This window comes from Larimichthys crocea, chromosome XVI (assembly GCF_000972845.2).
Source record: "Larimichthys crocea isolate SSNF chromosome XVI, L_crocea_2.0, whole genome shotgun sequence".
Classification (NCBI taxonomy): Eukaryota; Metazoa; Chordata; class Actinopteri; family Sciaenidae; genus Larimichthys; species Larimichthys crocea.
In genome coordinates, this window is record NC_040026.1 from 20,704,337 (window position 1) to 20,724,546 (window position 20,210).

Sequence of the window (20,210 nt, forward strand, 5' to 3'; positions counted from 1 at the left end):
CTGAGGGTGGGATTTGACATTTAAATCCTAAAAACTCTGGGAGGGAATAAAAGTCAGACACAAGAGGGTTTTTTTTTTGGTAAAATATATACTTTTTTATTTATTTCTTCATACAAAGAAATATTATGAATGTTCAGTATTTAATCATCTAGAAACATCTGTTCCATTTTGCTTTTGCATTGTGTAAAATTAATTCCTTTGATGTACATACCACAAAATACTTGATTTACATGTCTTTTTTTCATTTTGTACATACAGATTTCTCTAGTCTAAATACATAATATATGTGGGTAAGACAAACATTTCTAACGTTTTTTTTTTTTCTTTTCAGATCTCAAAACAGGTTGAATAAAACTCAACCATAACCGATGCAGCAACATGGACTAAACCCACGAGTGCCAGTTTGTTTGTTTTTTTTTTTTCAGATATTCCCTCAGTTACATGACCATAATTCAAATGCAGTACTCCATCAGTTACAGGGGAACATGTCAGACTTTCCTTCCAGCTCGCTATCAGAGGTCACCATAAATGCTTTCTTTTAATTATTATTATTACAATCAAACATTGCACTAAGGAGAGAAGGGGGGGATGAAGGCTTACTCCGCATAAATTCTCACAAGGAGTGCCATCGCTCAGGCAGAGAAAGTAGAGAATAGCACTCTAAAAAAACAAAAATACAGTGTAACGAGCCTCCATCTCCCCTGCTACCAGCCGTCGGTTTGAGGCTAAACCAGGCGGCTGGTTTCAACTGGAAAATAAGAGGAATAGCTGAATTAGGGTCATTATCTGTTTTAATGACAGAAGCAGGCTAACTGTGTTGGATTGGAGAGTTAAAGAGGCACAACATTTTTCTTAAGTTCAAAAAGGGGAAAAAAAAAAGGGGGACGATCAAATTCAACTCAAACTTTAAAATTGATTCAAGGGACTATTTTTTTTTTTTTTGTATGAGGATTGTGTACATTCAGTCTGGGCCCTCCTCTGGACGCTAATCATCCCTTCCCATCATTCCCTGCATTTTCATAACGGCCACCACATCGAGCATGCATAGCACAGCGTATCACAGCATAACGCAGCATAAGCATGGCCGCCTCCCTGTGCCCTTATTATTATTATTATTATAGTGCGCCGACCCCGCTGCGAAGAGACGGGGCCAGCACATCAAAGAATGATAACTACGCGCTTTCTCCCTCTTGCATATCAAGAATTCAAGTAGAAAGACAAAAAAAAAAAAGAAAAAAGAAGAAGCAATGCAGGGGGAAAAGCAGAGATAGCGATTGAAGCTGTGATATCAACCCAAAGTTTTTTTTTGGCAGCAAGTACAGATCTGGTGTGGAGAGATGAGACGTGTGAGGATGTGGAGAGTGAATAAGGCATAACGTTAAGATATATAGGCCATGGACGATGGCACACGAGGCTTTCTGACGACACTGCAGAGGTTAGACGCTGAACGCCGCCTGAGGCAATTCTTGCTGTGCTGAGAGCGCTTCACAAAAACCTTTCCACCTCCTTTGATGTCTTTAGTTTGGGATCTAACATTGGGGGCCTCTTCTGTTTGAAGAGTTTGCCTGTTATCTTCTCTACCTTCATGCTCCAGTTTCTGATAGATATGCCTCGGCTACCTCACGCAAAGATTCTGCATCATACCGTGAAAACAAGGCACGCGCTCCACACCCCGCCGACCCGCCGACCCGCGCTCCGGCTCCGCTCTCTCCAGGAAAATTTGATTGAGACTTTGCGTGACCTTTGAACCGAGCGGATAGGGCAAGAGCCTGGCTCTCAGCCAAACGCCGCTTCTAATGGGGAGTTAGAGAGCAGTGGCTTGATCGATCCGCCAGTTACCTTTACCCGATTAGCATAATGTTAACATGGGCCCTTATGTGGTCCGGGATAGGATTTAACGTTTGATGGATGGGCCATTCATTAGAGCAGGCAGCAGGAGCACTGTGAATGAAAGGGCAGCTGTATACTTTAAGCATGAGTGACACAATGAGGATCAATTAGGCCCTATTGATCTACCTGTTATTGAGTGGAAGGGGACAAGAGATCTGCAGCTTTGGCCAACGCCGGCGCAGGAGAATTGGACTGTGTAAAACTTAACTGGAGGGTTACTGCGCTACAGTGAAACACGTTATAGAAGAATCACACTCAGAGTGAAAAAGGATGATGCATATATAAATGAAGGATGCACATGGATAGGTGTTCTCCACTTCTCTGTGAGCACTCTGTACCCGTATATATATGGTGCTTTTTACATTTTCCACCCTAACTTCTACTTCCGTCATCGCTTGATTATCTGCATCGTGAAGCACCGATAAATCCACTGAGTTTACAGGACCACGCGGGAGGAGCGAGAGAATTCAAAATTAAAATGAGGAATGTTAAAAACAACATGTGGGCCAGATGTTATGTACAAGTATGGTTAGGCAGCTTAGTGAATTAATTGCTTAGAAATAAAAATAAATTATTATAAAATAGATTTCTGTACATTTTACATATATATAGCAATATCTCCACATCTTGCCATTGAATTACAGAGGAAAAAAAATAACTTCTCAACAAATAAACAAAAAAAAAAAAGAAAATGTTCATGATTTTCACATCAATCCCAACCGAAGTTATGTCCTGTCATCTGGTAGAACTTCATGTTGAAGGGTCTGTAGAAGTCCCGTAGCCTCTGCACCACCTCAGGGTCAATGTTCGGGTGGGTCCGCCCTTTGGTTTTGCCCAGACAGTGGGGCTTGCTGCTGCCCTCAGCCTTCTTCAGGCACGGGAAACCCTTGGTCTGGTTGAAGTAGAAGTGTTTGTCTGTGATGATCCTCTTCAGACCCAGGAAGTCCTGCACGCGACCTAGCTCACCGGCCGGGTCGCTGATTAGGCGCTCGCCGCTCACGAACAGGATCTGGTCCATGGGGAAATACTGCAGCCAGTTGTCCAGGTGTTTGGCATAGATGCCGATCTGGATGGCACTCCACGAGGTGTCGATGAGCCCCGTAGTCCTGTTTTTGAAGGTGAGGCTCTCGAACGAGGGAATGTCAGGCTTCTTAGACAATGTCTGCGTGTAGTCCGAGATAGCCCTGGTGACGGGGTCCCTCACTACCACGATCAGCTTGGTGTCCCGGGACATGGCGGATATCCTGGCTGGAGCCTCTCTGGTCACAAAGTAGCTGGGGGTTTTCTCCATGGTGATCTGGCCTTCAAGGGTCTTGGGCATCAGCTCCCTGCAGAGGACAAAGAATGAGGACACAAAAAGGGGGTTAGGAAAAGGGTAAGGTGGAGTAAGGACTTGCATAATGTAATCAAGTTGATGGAGTGTACCATGCTCTGTAATCAATGACTCACTGAGCCTGTTAGGTCTTATTATAGGGCTCGAAAACATATTAGTGTAGGCAGCTCTCCAACATCAACAAGCTCACTAACTCATAAGATATCTCACTTCTGACAGAAAACAGAAAACCCTTATTTACTGCACAATCAAGCACAGGAAAACATTTAAAGGAATTTCTAAACATGACCGACCCTGGATTTAACCATATTAGGGATTAGGAGCTTGAGTTTTCCCACCTCTGCTCGTACTCCACAACCTCCAACCTCCACTCCATTGGTAGCTAACTGTACTGTAAATAATCCAATGTGTGATTTCCATTGTCTGATGTGTCTTGAGTTCATCTTTCCCCAAACCTCGCTGCTGGATGTAATGTTCCAAAGTGGTCAGAGTTCATCAAAATTCATCCAGCTTCTTTATACCGTTGGAGCAGCGTTGCATTGCTGACTCAGGCGTAGCCACGCTACGGTGTCCCCACCCCCGTCTACATCCCACAAAAATATATTTTTTTAAACGCTACAGTCCTGAAAGATGATGAGGCTTGTTTCAGAAAGGGAATCTGTTTCTCTGACAAGGGTGGGTTTGGTTGTGGGTGAGTCCTGGCTGATGGGGTTTTTGCACAGATATGTTACATGCAGACGTATAATCAAGAGGTACTTGAGAACAACTGGTTTTGAAGGAAAAGTGAATGTGCTCTACTCTCTCAGCATTAGGTTTCAGAATTGGTGGCCAACCGCACAGTCTAGATTATGGCGGAGGCGATAAGAGCGGTTTGACTGACATTGGGAGAGTGGATCACCTTTCTCTTATTGGCGCTCACCCCAGGGAGAACACTAGCCCGTGTGATGTACGTGGGATCAAGTGTGTTTCTGGTGCTGGCTGACTGGAAACTTCAACAGCTAAAACTGTTTGTTCTGTTTCGTCACGGGAACAGTCAAATCAAAAAGACAATCGCAGGCACCGACGACCAAAAATAGCAAATAAGCAATTTAAGGCACTCAAAGGAGAAAGAAACAAAAGGAAGGGAGACATTCTCACAGATAAGAGTCCTGTTAGCCCGTCCTGCCCTCAGCTTCGCCTTTGTTGTTGAGGCTATGGCACTGATACACCATTGTGTAGACGGCACAATTGTAGTCGATCCCATTTAAATACTGTGTAATCCAACGCAACGAGTATTTACATTCTGATAACGGTGAAAACTACGATGTTGGACCCATTCTCTACACTAAAAAGTCTGTAATACTCGACTCATCCCTGGAGCTTCAGCTATTGCTTAAAAAAAATATACTCTAAAAGCTGGAATCTAGTTCATGTCCATCTAGCTCATGGCTAATTCATGTAACATCGGCTCTCCATCAATGCACATATGTGTGTGCCAGGATGAGGGATGGTGGTGGGGGGAAGAGAAAAAACCCAGGGTAACATCAGGTAACCAATAAAACGCCTCATGGAAATGGTGTTGGCAGATTTGTGTAATCCTAATGCAGTGCCAGTGATCTAATTATGATAATATCTTCTTGATTGCTGACACATCAGAGGGATGAATGGAGTCCGGGCCTGAGCTCATTAATACGGTATTGAAATCAAAACAGATACAGCATGTGGTTTTATGCAAGAGCATGACAGATCTTTTCCGCCAGCACACCATTTCTGCAGATATGAACGCAAACAACAACACTATCAGCACGCGCGCATTAATTCCCCGCCACAACTTAAAACTGTTTATACAGCACCTCTTGAATGTCTTCAAGGAATATAAACCAAACACGCTCGACTTAAAACCGTCATTCTCTCGATGCAACAATGGTCGATGCTGCCTGCGAGCTTTCTTGTCACTCCTTGTGCTAACATACAAAAAGAGTCCAGAGCCGACACAGAAGAGGCAAATGGCTTCCCATCTAATCCGATTTCAAAACGACAATGCGGCGCGGAGATAGGGAGGAGGCCTGAGTTACAATGTGCATAGTGATAGATTATGCTGATCCAAGCTGAGGGATTTTTTTTTTTTTTTTAAATCAAGTGTTGGGGGTTGGAGGAGCATAAAACAAGGAGATGGTTGGATAGCGAGGGAGAAAGAAAGCGGCAAGGAGAGGAAACCTCTTTTTAAGAAAAAGCGGCAAATCCACAAGAGGAGACCCTCCCCTAATAAAAAAACCTCCACCTCTGACTTTGCCCACTCTCTCCGGCAAAGAGAGAAAAAAAGGGGAACAGAGGAGGGGAATTTTAGTGGGACAAGTAGCTCTTAGAGAAACAATGCCTATTATGCTCTTTTTTGATTTATGAGGTGCTGCTTTTAAAGATTCCGTCAGCAAACAGGCAATTCTGTGACACCGGGCTCCTCTTTTTTTTTTTTTTTCCTGCGTCTCTTTGAAAGTGAGCCATTGTCCGCCCCCCCCCCGCCGCCCCGAGCGGAGGGGTGAGCAGGGCAGTGGTCAGGGCAGAGGGGCCGGGGATGGGGATGGGGGGCAGGGTAGAGGAGAAGGAGGATGGGGCGGGTGGGTGCTTATAGAGGGTTGAGTGGAGCACTTCTCTGTCCTTCTCAACCTCGAGTGAGAGAAGCCTTTTGGAGAGCTCTTAAGTGGAACGTGTGCCCAAATTGCCCTGCAAACCCCCCCTACCCCTTTAGAAAACAAGCAGGACTTCTACTGTCTAACACAGTAAAAACTGTAAATAACAAACCTCAGAGATCATGATGCCAAACTTCCCTTGCTTGCTTGTACTTTCACATGATTTAGGCTACGTTTACACGTAGCCGGGTATGTTGAGAAACGAATACACGTAGCCGGGTATGTTGAGAAACGAATATTTCCCTCCCTCCGTTTCCAAAATAACATCGTGCACATAGCATCGTTTTCAAAAAAGTCAACCCGCATAAATACGCCATCGAGCGCCGTCATAACTACGCCAAGCCTGTGGGTAGCAGTGTAGGAAGAAGGCGAATCCTCTGCAAGCCAATCAGAATAATGCTTCCATGAGCATCCTCATAGCAACAAGTAAACATTGGTCGCGCTTTTGGCGCATCCGCTGCCTAAAACTCCGTTTATCTCAATTTACACGCAAACGCAAAACCGGAGTTTTCCAGAATCTCCACTCTCGCCGGAGTTTTTAGAAAGATTTGTTTTCAGAGGCGAATTCACCGTTTGCGTGTAAAAGATCGGTACAAACGAATGGAAATGTCTCCGTTTTTAAAAATAACCGTGTACGTGTAAACAGGGCCTTACTGTATATCTGTCAAGTTTTTCTCCCCCCCCCCTCCCCTCCCCTACATGCCTCTCTACACCTTTGTCCACTGAGAATATTCCCAAGTTAAAAGGCATGCCAAAAAACAGCGATAAGACACAAAGCAGAAGCCCTTGTCACATGACAGCATCAAACAGGGGCCGGGGCGGAGTGGCCCTTTGGCCCTCTGTTTTAAAGAGCCCTCATCCCGGTGGAGATAAACGGCATGCAGGAAAAGGGTTATTTCTGTCTTGATGCTTCTGCCTCCCTCCTGTCATGTTTGATTTGATGATAACGGGCTGCCACTGAGCCGTCTGTGTCGCAGCATCCCTGACAAAATGACTGCTTTGCTCATAGACAAAAGGCGAAAAAGCTATTTGGCGCATGTCTGTCGATTTTCTGTTCGATACAAAAGGTCTTCAATTGTCTCACATGTCTGGATGTTGAAAGCATTTGAATCTCAAATTAGGGTTTGTTTATTTGAATACAGACAAATCAGGAGGCATTTTGTATCTACAAGTGAAGGGAGGGCGTGGATTTACTCTCTTTAGGGCATTTAAAGCTCGAGATGTCTGGTTTCTATGGCTTGAAGACCCCAGAGCGAGTTATCTCCTCGTGGGAGGTAACACCATGCAAAACAACACCGTGCACTGAAGCAGAGGCTGAATTAACCAAGACAATAAAAACAAACAAATGAGCCACTTTTTGACTTCACATTAAACAACTCCACTGATCCCCCAAAGGTTCCCTCGACCCCTGACAGTCAGGCCCTGAGGTCCGATAGCAAAGTGACACTTCACAAGCCGGGGGAAGAAAGAGAGGGAGGAAATGAAGGGAAGGAGGACTGAAAGGCTTCCTTTCTTTCTTTTCCAGAAGGGCCTCTTAACGCCGGGCCCTTCACATGAACCGATGTGGTGGACGTACAAACGTTTTCAGGAAACACAAAGAAACATCTTTATTCCTCGTTGGACGATAAGGATCGTGATCGCCGCTTGTTCGTTCGCAGCTATAACGTGTCCTAAATCGAATTGTTTCCACCCCCGGAGACAGGCATTCGGAGTGTGACATGCAAATTCAAAGAAAATGCATGTGTTTTATAACGCAGTCTGTGAAATCTGATACTGTAAAAATACATTTCCACTATGAAAAGGACGTAGATGACGCGTACAGATATAGAAGGTATGACGCAAGAATTCACGGATGAGTCAAAGTGTTCATTAATAACTAAGCGTTCCCTTTTACAGCTCGCAGTAGGAGAAGCCTACATGCCATGAAATGGGAGTGAAGTGAGCAACATGTTTATGTAACACGCATAGCGACGCACACATGCACACACACACTACGGCTACTACAAGGGGAGGCGGGAACGCACGCCTCTGCCGGCTCACTGAGTATTTTCAAAGTAGCATTTAAGCACATACAGAAGCCAGACGTTTTTTTTGAAATATACTCCACTGTGCCTGGAGTCTGACATTATATTTAACCACAGAGCATGGCTTTGGCTGTAAATTAAAAAGAATAGAGAAGATGGTTTATGGCCGCTCTAGGCCGGGGGGCCACTCCGATGCAGAGAGGGAGAGAAGAGCTCCAGTCACAGAAGCTTCATCTGGTCTCTCTTTCGAGCACTCGGAGTCCAGGTGTTAGTATGCGGCCACTTAGAGCTTTCTGACAGTTCATTTCCTGGCTGAGAAGAGCCAGAGATCCCTGCTTTAAAAAGTGAGATCTTGCAGGTGCGTATGTATCTCATAATGTCTCTGTTTTTTTGTGCTGATAATGTTTACAACAAAATATGCACCTGCTCCTGAAGCGAGCCTCCATAGCTTCACACATGCTCGTAACTTAATCCCCCCTAACCTCACCCGCACGATGAACCCTGAGTGATGCCACAGCTTCATCAACCCGATCAGAGTCAACTGTCAGTGCTCGCTCCCCGAGCCCGAGGTTTCAAATTAACAGGCTTCACTGAATAATGGTGTCACTGGAAACTCTGGAAGGTGGCTGAGTGGAAGCCCCTCCGAATCATCTGTCTGCTAAAAGGATTAATAATGCAGGATGGTCCTAGTATCACACACTCAGACCTGGACAGAGGGGCCCTGCGTGAGATAGTGCATGTCATGCTGCTATAAGGAGCAGAGCTGTTTGAAAGCTAAAAATTCCACCACCAGATTACTGAGAAAGAGGCCTCTCAGTATGAACACAGCCTCTGCAGCATGTTTTCTATCACATCTCTGTTGCTGGACTAAAGAAACTGTTTAGAAAGTCCAAGGAGGATGATTTCTTAGCTGAAATGCTGCAGACTGGGTATTGTTTACCTCGGTTCCCAGGTCAGTGTCATATCTAAATTTAAATGCTATACAAATGCATGTCCTTGTGAATAAAACAGGCCAGGAAAAAGGAGGCGTTTAAGGCTAGGGTGCCTGTGGAAGTAGTTTTAGGCAACAGGTGACAATCACAGTAGTGATTGCCTACTATAAAGAATCACAAGCCTGAAAGGTTAGGAAGCAGTGGCTGAGATGAATTCTCTGCGTAGTAGAAGATTGAGGCTCGTTTTGTTTTGTTTTGGATAAAAGTAGACTTCAGGCACAATTGGAAAAAAATAAAAGCTTTGGTTTTACAGTACTTACTGAACATTTGTACTAACAAGAGGGAAAGACGGGAAACGGCCACAACGGAATCTAAGGTCAAAGTAAATGAAGTGGCTCCCATTTTAAGCTTTTCAAAGAACAACTCTGAGTGCAATGGCCAAACCGGTACCAGCCCTCATCTTGTTTCTTGCTCAGTGACACTTTGACACGCAAACCATGCACTGGCGTCCTAATCTGGTTGATAAATGCAGCTCCCAGACCCTTAACTCCATCAAGAAGTTGCACTATGTCAGAGCGGCCTGGGAATCTACTGACCCTCCATGTAAACAAAGCAGTTAACCCGACCGACGCAACCCGTCCATCCATCATTTTTCAACTGGAATCGGGGAGTCATGCTTCGCCAGAGTGGAGCATTTTTTATCACGGCGTCTCTCCGAGTGTGTGTAGGGGAGGAAGAGTGAATGACAGAGAGAATGCAAGTCGAACGAGGGAGGAAGAGACAGAAAGAGGGAGAGAAGGGGAGTCGGGCCCTGCGGTCACAGACCATCCAGACTGGTTTCGGGCTCATTCCCAGCCTGGTTTTGGAGGCAACATCAGACACTGGTAGAGTAGAATAAATAAATAGAGAACAAACCACCACATATAATGTCATAGACTACATGTCAAACACCCCAGCAGCATATTACCCCCAGCCACAGCTTCAGATACCCCCTCTGTTATGTCCTGAAAGTACTTAAACGAGGCTGAAACATTCTACTCTTATACCACTGTGGTCGCTTTGTGATGGGCAGCATCGCAGAGGCGTGACAAGCACAAATTATTCAATTCAATAACCAACTATCATTTTTCCTGCTCGGAAAAATCTGTTTTTAAGTATATTTGTTGCTATTTGGCACCTTTTGGAAAACAACGCAGGAATGCATGGAGCCATGAGGCTTTCTCAAGGCCCGGAACCACATCGGCCTGTGGCCCATAGACGGCTGCCTGGAATTACCGAGTGTTAATAACCCTGCAGTGAAGCGAGGAAGCCCACCATGTGGTATAAATAAAACAGAGGAGTTGGTGAAAGGGATGGTGGAGGGTAGAAAGGGAGAAGTACCTCCTCCCTTCCTCTCATGAATGTGCAACAGCATTCTTACAGAAGTTATTTTCTTCAAGCTTTCAAAGATGTTGCCCAAAAAAAAGAAGTTCTGGCTTAAAATAAGTGAAAGATTCAGTCGTTTTTTGGTAACGCTTAACACAACATCTCGCCGCTTTGTTTGACACGCGATACAAGATGAATCACCTGACACCGCCGTGGCGATCGGACTACTCATTGTTTGAGTTTCCAACGCCAAACACACCACAGACTCGTGCGTGCTCTCCGAAATCCACCACTTGGCAATATTACCCCCAGAATTTGTTTAGCGCTCGTAATCCTTCACTAATCAGTGTGTTTGCTCTGGGTGTTTGCCGAAGGTGTTAGGCCCGGAGTCAGCCGCACATTCCACGGCTCCATCAGTATCCATCAGGGTGCGACTGACTGACAGCTCGGACGGAATAAAGCAATGAACCGTGAAAGGATAAAAAAAACAACAACAATGAAAGGCTTCAGGTGGAGGCTTGGCTTGTGTAGTGTGTGTGTGTGTGTGTCTGTGTGTGTGAGCATTTCTGGATGTTTTTGTGTGGGTGTGCAGGCAGAATCAACCATTCTGACTGATTTCCTGACACTTGACATGCACCAAGAGGCGCGTGACTCCTTGATCTAGCTACAGCGAAGATGAATAAAAGATGAAACAGACTCGAGTTGAACATACATGCCACCACCCCCCACTCCCTAGATGCACACAGTCACACACACACACACACACAGAGAAAGAAAGAAAGACAGGGGGGAGAGAGCAAGCTACTTTGCATCCTGTTTGAATTGGCTGTCATCCGTAACTGCCTGCACACCTTTTTGAAGAGACAGGTGAACTACAAAGTGTGTGTGTGTGTGCGAGTAAGAGAGGGAGAGAGGGGATTTCCTATCTACTGTATGTCACTCAGTGAGCAACGAAACCATCTTCCTGTGAGTCTGGACTGTTATTTAGCTCCCATTACTCACACTGCAGCTGCCACAGGTTAATGGTTTACAAATTCCCGAAGACAGCCTGCCTCCCGAGCGAACGTATAATTAGCTAAATTGAGTAACGATAGCACCAGTCGTGACAATTAACCTGCTCCTCACAGCGATGGAAAGAGTGGCAGCGCAAAATCCTCCGGCAATCCTGCAGTTTTCTTTGGATCCGAGCCTAGATATTGTCTCCTACAATAATCTGCGAGCGCCCCGAAGACAAGATAATTACGCTTAAGAACAACAAGCAAAGGTTTTTTAACCGTTTCTGCGACGACGCGCTGCCAAAAGCAGTCATCGGAGCTACAAGTTGAGGGGTTCGTTTTAGTATTCAAGGGGAGGGAGGGGGGACGATGACAAATGGTTTCACTCCTCCGCTGTATCTCGGTTAGGAGTGAAACGGGATCTGTTCAAACTCTGCCAGGAAGACTGAAGCTGTTCTGTGAAGGGGAGTGAAAAACACATGAAGAAAAAAAAAAGATATTTGAGAAATGCCAGCTTAATAGTAAATGTCAGCCCGTTGGCCAGACGACTTCAAGAGGATGTTTGTTTTCATAAATCGTTTCAACAGCTAAATAAAGTCTCTTCACCGGATACCCACTTGGTTTTCTTTTTTTCTTGCTTTCTTTCTTGTCAGTGCAGTTCCAGAATTAGAAAGTGCTCGCGTCCCTTTGCCAAAATGCACAATCGTTTCAGTTTTTATTCAGATTTGGATCAAATTATAAGTACGGAGATAAAAAATGATCAGGTTACGTGTGCCAGATTCAAGTGAGTAGTAGTTTGAGGAAACATCTTCAATCTACGTCACAATGTGATGAAGGTCTAAGAAAATAATCCACCACTTGTTCCTTATTCCAATTTCAAATCAATTTTTTGGACATGCAGCAGAAATGTGGCATGTTGATAGCAGTGCAGCCGTTTTCAAACACACCCAACGCTCTTTCCAGGACTGCCTTGATTCTGATCACTTAAACAAGGGAGAGAAAAAAACTTAACTCGCGCTGGGAAAATAATTGGAAGTGAGTTGCATTTGGACCCGGGTCATCTTGGAGTTGAGCTGAAAGTGTTCTCACAGCTCTTATGAGCCCAGCAGCTCTCGGGAGTACATCTTAAATGGAGAGAGTGACTAGTGTCGAGCAGCCGCGGTGCAGAGAGACAACTCAGGGCTTCTAATGAGCTCTGCTCTTTTACTGCCAGGCTAATGGAAACCTCGGGAGACCTCGTCGCTCTCTGTCTCCTTCTGTGTGTGTCCTCCTCTCTCTCTCCCAGAGGCGAGCGCACTCTCCAGCACCCTAATGGCTACCTCTGGGACTTAATACCTGGGACAAGTGCAAGCTCCGCTGTCATCACTTTCTCTTCTTCGTCCTCAACTGCATTTTCTTTTTCTCTTGGAAACAGCGTCCCAACGACTTAACCGATCTTTTTCCGCAAGAGCGACGGCGGATAATTAACAAAAAACCGCATTAGCGTTTGTGTCTTCCGGCCTTCTGGGGAAGTTTTGAAGGTGCTAAAGAGTGTTTATTTAGGAGTCTGGAGGAGGGAGGATGTCTGGTTCTGTTCTGACGTTTGCAACAACGTCCAAATTATCACCTTGTAAAAAAAAAAAAATTCACACACAGGCACAGAGGGAGAGTTTGTGCAGCGCGTTCTCCATCCTACGCTTCATTAGACTTCTTTATGAGTATTTGCATCTGCAGAATCAAAGGCATGCAGCAGCAGCAGTGAGTCAGAGTGAAAGAAAGCGCCAACAATGGTTCACACTTTTTGCTGTTTGCATCAACTGTGTGAGTGTTTGACAGCGAGTTCCTGTCAGGCTCTGTGGCTTTTATCCTCAGCTTCAGCAGGAGGTTCCTGTCTGTGGCCGCCATATTGTCCTCTCGCTGGGTTAGTGCTTGCTTGGACACCATCGGGAGGCGAAACCGGGGGCGGACACAGGCCACCACGGTGCATCCCCTCTCCACAGGTCTCCCCTTTCACAATTAACCGCTCGTAATTTGGGGGTGAAAGCCGCCTTTTTTTCTGTTTCACTCCCCATTTTCGGATGAGCCATGCCAGCTTAGGCACCGGGGGGAGAGAGAGAGTCTCCCCCCTTTCTACACTGACCAAAGCTTTCTCGTGGTCAGCGAGGCCTAGCAGCGAGCCCCGCCCAGGACTGGACGAAAACCGACTAGACATGTGACACTATTCTTGCACGTCAGCGGCGCGAGTGCACAGCTGGAGAATTAAGGAAAAAGCCGTTCATGAGGGAGGGATTTCAAAGATGATGTATGGGGGAAGATCCGGGAGGTGCCGAGGGGGAATAATCCACTCATTTGGGAAAACTCAAGGTGGAGGTTTAGCCAACACAGAAGGCACAGTTTCAATCTGCCTGTTTTTTATGTTGGCCACTGCGGCCGAGGATTTGAACGAGGAGGATGTGAACCTGCTGTCAGCTGTACGGTTGGCTGGCCCAGGGGCGCTCGTCCCCCGAGGAGCCGCGGAGTTCCAGGAATCAGGAAACAATCAGAGCGCCAAAGTATCTAATCATCTGAATTCATCTCTGTCCTCTCTAGAACTATAACTGGGTTAGAGCCACTTAAAGTTTCAGCTCTCATTGATTTCTGTCAAATCCAGAGTTTTGAAAACAAAACGAAATAAGGACTCCTTTACATAACTCAGTAGGCTCTGTCGTGCTATTGTTTCCTGCGAGGAACGGCTGTAAAATCCCCACTGGGGCCTTGTAGGATCCAGCAGCTTTCTGTAGCTCTGCAGATGGTCAACACACAGACCCTGTCAACAAGCAGACGTGGGTCTGACCCCCAGTCAAAGGCCCTTAACCCATCTCTGCACATTACCTCCAATCAGGCCTGACAGATCAATACCGGCCATCCCAGAGGAGGCAGCCCACGGCGACATTTGTGTGCGCCGGCTAAAGTGTTTCATTCTTTTCGCGACTGGAGATGAAAATGATTCGTGGCTTCACAGCTGAGCCTGTCGTGGACATAATAACACCTTTCTCTACCTACCGGCTTTCTTCATAACCATGTATGCAAACAATCAACGCTGGATGTTGCTGCGGACAATGACGACGCCTTTCACTGGAGCTCTATAGAAACCAGGTGGCCTCTTTCTAGCCCATTGAGAGGAAGGAAGGAAGGGAAGGAGGGTGAGGTCAGTGGCGACAGAGAGTGGACGGGGTCACCTACATGGAAATAGGAGCACCCCATGCGGCGAGGAGATAAAAGCATGTGCACCCATCCAGAACTGTCCCTGACATGGCGAGGAGCGTCTGACTCCGTCGGGGTGGACTGACTTTCAGATAACGCCTTTTAAACGGTTCAAGTATCCCAAGTCTGATAGCGGAACAGGATTTTTTGTCTCTTTGGGAACCCCCTTCTTTAACAGTACTCCACTTGTCCTTTTTTTTTTTCATGGTGTGGCACTACAAGTAGCTTCTACTGACGCAGCTTTCTGTTTACCTCCACCGAGCTTTATCACAGACTCGATACAAAGGTTGACCCGAGAGACATCCTGCTCAGGGGATGGCGCCGATTCAATCCCGACAGCGACCGAAGCCTAACCTTTGATCATAAACCACATCACACGACGAGGACCGAAGATTATATAGTTCAGCCGGTGGGCTCCGAGCTGCATATTTCATTATTATGTCTGAAAAGTTCCCTACAGCTCACTGAGTGGAAGCACTTTTAAGGTCTTGCTGCAAATTTTCGGACACATTCCAGAAACATAATGGCAAACACGACAAACAGAACACCACCCAAATATAACACACACCACCCAAATATAACACACACCACCCATATGTACGAGTACGCTCTCTCCAACATGTTCCGAGCTCCTTGTTTAATGCTAAAAGCCGCTCCGAAGGGAGGAGCACCGGCGTCAACACTGCCGGGCCCTGACAGCGAGCTGAGACCAGAGCCCGCGACACGACAGCAAAACCACAGTACAGTAATTATATATCAAAGCCCCTTCATAGCCAATAGGGCTAAATGGAATATGAAGAGAGCGACATGCACCACAGACTGACAGGGTGAGACGAGGGCTGCAGTCAACAAGAGTTAGGGAGTAAATAAAATACCTTCGATGGAGAAACTGGAGCAGCGTGGAGAAAGTTACTTAAAAGTGACGAGCTCCTTCGGGCAAACTGCAAATATGTAAATAAATATTCAATAAGATCTGTGATTTTTACATGCGGCTGAGCTAAAACTAAAAAAAAAAAGGTGACTGTGCTTTTGGTGTTCGGAAACTTTAGGACAACCACCCACAAAGTCTCAAAGAAGCCAAATCACTGCAATTTCCTTTTAAAATCCTACATTTCTTCTTTGGCCTTTTCATGATTTCATAACTTTATATTTTGCGGTTTGTCCACTTTGTCTCCTTGTTTGGATAAATTGCCTTCTCTGCCTTTTATCCCACATTTCTATTGTAAACTTCTTTGTAACGACGCGTTGGGAAAACTACAAAAATGTACTTTTACATAACTTTTAATGCCACAAATTACATGGTAGCGCGTTTAAAAAGCATGTGTTGCTTCACAGAATGCTCACGCTGCCGACCCTGGGCTCTATTATATATACCGCGTACGAGTTATTAACGGGCTGAGTTTGCCGTTAATGTATGTGCTAGAAGATAAGCACATTTTTTTATTTATCGCCACCAGATAACACGAGTCGACTTTCACCGCTCGGCCGAAACAGGTGCAAACAGAAAAACGAGAAATAATGAACCAATGTTCCTGTTCACGTTCAGTCACACTGGCCTGTTGAGCCTCGACTCTCTTTCTATGTGTGTGTGTGTGTGTGTGTGTTCCTTCAGGCCAGTTCATGCATGACCTCACTGCTAAAATGTGTACCTCCTGATACAAGGACCCCTCGGTCAAAAGCATGAATCATGTGTTTGTCTTTGGCACAAATAAAAGCTGTCAAACTACATCAGAAATCCACAAAAAGACTTGTTATCGCCACCTCCATTCATTTTGAAAACTCTCTCTCTCTCTCTCTGTGCTGCTTCCTCGAGTCTTTTCTGCTCTGCCTCTATGGCTGCATTGACTTGGTGGTGTTCCAACTCTAAATGTGCGTCCATTGGGGGAGGCAAAGATGGTGCAAGCTAGTTACAATAGCGGATGGCAGAGAGATTGTGCAAATGAACAAACAAGGAGAGGTGAATTGCTCAACTTTGCACACAAACACACACACACATAACCGTCTATAACCGCCTCCATAAATGACCCTCACCGTGATCAGATCATATTCCCACAGAATAGATTTTCAATGCCATGCAATTTTGCCTCTGTCTGGAACATTCCTGCGTTCCCTCCAAAGCCATCTCCAGTATCTGGTCCTAATGGGAAACTTTGGAGGATCAGCAATGAATGAAGTATGATTTCTTTCTCGAGAAATAGACCCACTAAAAACTTTTTTTCTTCCTTCTTCCGCTACAGGGACTGCTTACACCAGCTGTTTCACTTGAAACATACATTTCTTACTGCAGTCCTTCCATAAAAATACGTGCAGACAGATTTTTACTGTTCTTGTATGTCGCAAACAGCGTTCAGATATCCCGCTGCAGCATTAAAACGCCTCGTATCATAGGAAATATCAGGAAAAATGTGTTCTCCGTGTGTTTCTGAGCGAGACTCGAGCGTATGAGGTTATTTTTTTGGCACCGACGGGACCGAAAAAAACAAAAACTAAAATGAAATTTAGCTCCAGACAATGTGCTTCCATTCTATCTCAACACACACAAAAAAACCTTGAGTCATGGACTTCTTTACATGGCTTGAAAAGTATTAGATTTCATGCCCTGAAAACTAGCAGACAGCACTCTCTCTCTCTTTTTTTCCACATCCAGAAAAGTTGGAAATACTGTAGATGAGAGTTGGATTCAATAAAAACTTTCCTTAAAAAAAAAAAAACCTGCAGTAAATCTCTGTTTCTATCAAAGCAAAGCACGGTTGCACAAATCGAGGAACAGTGTCTTTATTCTGAATGCTGCCAGCACTCGCCTCCCCATTCGGCTCTTCTCTTTTTCTTTTTCTTTTTTTTTTAAAGAACTTTGTTGGGGCCCCTTTTCAAGGTCTTGAATATTTAACATGGAAAGTAAAAGCATGGAAATCTGCAAATGTGTTCATTCAAAGAGGCCGTGAAACACAAAATCTGTTTTTGAAAACTGATTTGTCAGAGCTTTTTTTTTTTTTTTGGTTTGAACTTGAGAGGAAACTTTGTGAAAACTTTACACACACATTAACTACAAGCAGAGGCCCAAAACTTTTTCACGGCTTATCTAAATTTGAAGGGCTGAAAATAAACTTTTTCACGGCTTATCTAAATTTGAAGGGCTGAAAATAATTTTAAGTGGAGTTCCAATATCCAATCAATAAATTGATCTGGCCAACTGCAATTTATTATCCACAACCTAACCCTGTTCAGAAATAAAGAAATAAATGTCCAATCTGATCCAACATGGAGATCATTGGAAACTCAAGCTCAGCTTTTATTTTATAAAAACCGAGCTGGAGGCTTTTCACACACAGTCATTAAACTCCACAGTCCCTCGGCTCCTTATATTAACACTTTGTGATGTAAATGACAAGGATAATGTTAGTTTGTCGACCTCTGAAGACGTTAAACGCTTTTGTTGCGGGTTTTTTTGTTCTAGCCTCACTTTGTCTTGCAGATCCCTCTTTGCACCGTGGGCTCTTACAGGTCCGTGGAGCCCATTGACATAAGAATGGCCCAAACGATGTGCAAACACTTATTAGTTCATTATTCCACAAGAGAAAAAACACTCGGATATTATATGTATTTTTCATTCTACGGATGATCTAAGAAGCTAAAAGATGTGGAGAATTCTTGATATTTGGATCTTTTCACATCGAGTTCAGGCAAAATTTGCGCAGACTGTGGCGCCCACGTTAAGCCTTATAGCACAATGCGTTATAGGAAAGTATAAAACAGGTCTGCGGGGTCAGATTTAGTCACACAGGCGCGCACACACACACACACACACACACACGCAACAAAAGCTCACTGAGAGCTCAAACGAGCACAGCTTGACCACAGCGCCAACAGCTGCTCCGAATACAGAAAAAAATCATCTATGAGAAACATTAAAAAAAACAATTTTCTCATTTTTAACCTGCACAGAAACGTCTGAGGACGCGTCACCGTGAAGGTGCAATGTTGCACTGTGTCCAATAGAGATCACTGCGCGTCGCAGAAACAGGCCGGAGCGCGCGTGATCTCCGAGCAGATCCATAAACGTGACACAAGACAACACTTTTAAAATATCACACACACACACATACACACACAGACAAAATAAAATAAATCTGCAATCCAAACTAATAATTAACAGATTTAATTAATCGGGAATGCTCCGTGCGTGCCAACAGCCTGATGCGTAAAAGGACATAAAACTGAAGTGTCACCGTGTTTAATCATTTAATAGACTCAGTTCGGATTCAACTGCAAACTTACTGGATAATTACTATAATTAAAAAAATATAGGTTTAATTTGTGAGCTCTTATGAAGACCACATGTGTGTCCTTAGAAACCAATTTGGAGTTAATCAGCTTGTTGTTGCTGTAACGGCGTTAATGCTGCTGGACAGGAGAGTAAAGAAAGCTCTAAAAGCGTCTGTGAGGACAAAACACTGGAAAATAAATTATGAAATACATATTTAACCCGCTGTGTTTGCTCACTAATCAATATCTGTGTTAATTGGTTATGAGATCTGTCAGTTCATGCGTAAATCTGTTTTATGGAGTAATAAAAACCGTCTGAGATGAGCCAACATTTTCTTTTCTGCACACATTCATCATCATCCAAAAGAACTACATTTACCTGTACCACTCCAGTCCGTTCTCGTAGTTGCGGTCGAAGAAGTGCGGCTCCGCTCCCACGGCTCTGATGTCCGGATGAACCCGGAGAAACTCCAGCAGAGCCCGGGTCCCTCCTTTCTTCACCCCGATGATGATCGCCTGCGGCAGCTTCTTACTCCCGGAGCCGTTGGAGAAGCTGGACATGGCGCTTGGCTCCGGTGCTCTCTGCTGCTGGTCTCCCCGCATCTCGTCCCAGTCGTCGGTTCTGTCCGTCTCCAGCTCGTTATTGAGCAGGTCTCTGGACGCGGCGGTCCTGATGGACGGCTCCTCGTAGTCGCTCTCTATATCCTCCCACGGCTGCGGTTTGGCCAACAGTCTGGACACCAGGTCCGTCCTGCTGCTGCTGCTGCTGCTGCTCTCTGTCCTCTTGCCCACCGCCGAGCCAGTCTCCTTGCCCCGGTAACTGTCCACCACCAAACTTGGCATGGTGGAGCAGTAGCCCACGCAGGAGTACAGCATGTATACCCAGATTAAAAACATGATGCTGAGCAGTATTAGTTTCTTCTTCACGGGGCTAGACCAGAGGGCATACAGGCTGTGACACACCAGGCTATATTCCATAAGCCTTTCGGTTGAAAATCATATCCCAGCGGCGCATATTGCCAAACTCAGTCCCGGTGGCACCTCGGCAATCCTCGCAAAATTACGCACATGCTCGTCTAAGACTAAAAATAAATAAAAACGTACAAATAAAAACAAAAAACAAAAAGAAAATAAACTAATCTAAATATAATCGAAGAGAGTTATATATCCAGGAATGGAAATATCTTTCAATCATACTTGTGGTTAAAATATGGAGAATTGTTGAGTTGCGACAGGCGCACCGAGCTGCTGCTCCGGGCTCATCTCAGGTTTGTTAAAAGTGCTGCTGGAGCACGAGACCTTATAGAGAGGCATGCGCGAGAGTGACAGCGGCGGCAGCCAATAGCTGAGCGGAATATAAATATGCAGACGTTTGTTGATAGAAACGGACCAATCAGAGGGTAGAGTGGGCGTTCCCGGCCGTGGGAGCCTCGGTATGGAGATGAAGCGTGTGTGCGGGACTGTGCCGAGAGTTTGGAAAACTTTTCTTATTGGGCATAGAGTCCAATTAACTCTTGTTT

General features: G+C 45.2%; 1 protein-coding gene across 1 annotated transcript; it reads right to left on the minus strand.

Moving 5' to 3' along the window:
- Positions 1–68: 68 nt before the first annotated feature.
- Positions 69–19,971, minus strand: hs3st3b1b (heparan sulfate (glucosamine) 3-O-sulfotransferase 3B1b). The gene is made up of 2 exons (XM_019270176.2): positions 19,070–19,971; positions 69–3,218 (listed from the first exon to the last, which is right to left on the minus strand). Exons 1-2 carry the CDS (start codon positions 19,666–19,668, stop codon positions 2,600–2,602), a joined length of 1,218 nt encoding a protein of 405 aa, XP_019125721.2. The 5' UTR covers positions 19,669–19,971; the 3' UTR covers positions 69–2,599.
- Between the last annotated feature and the right edge of the window lie 239 nt (positions 19,972–20,210).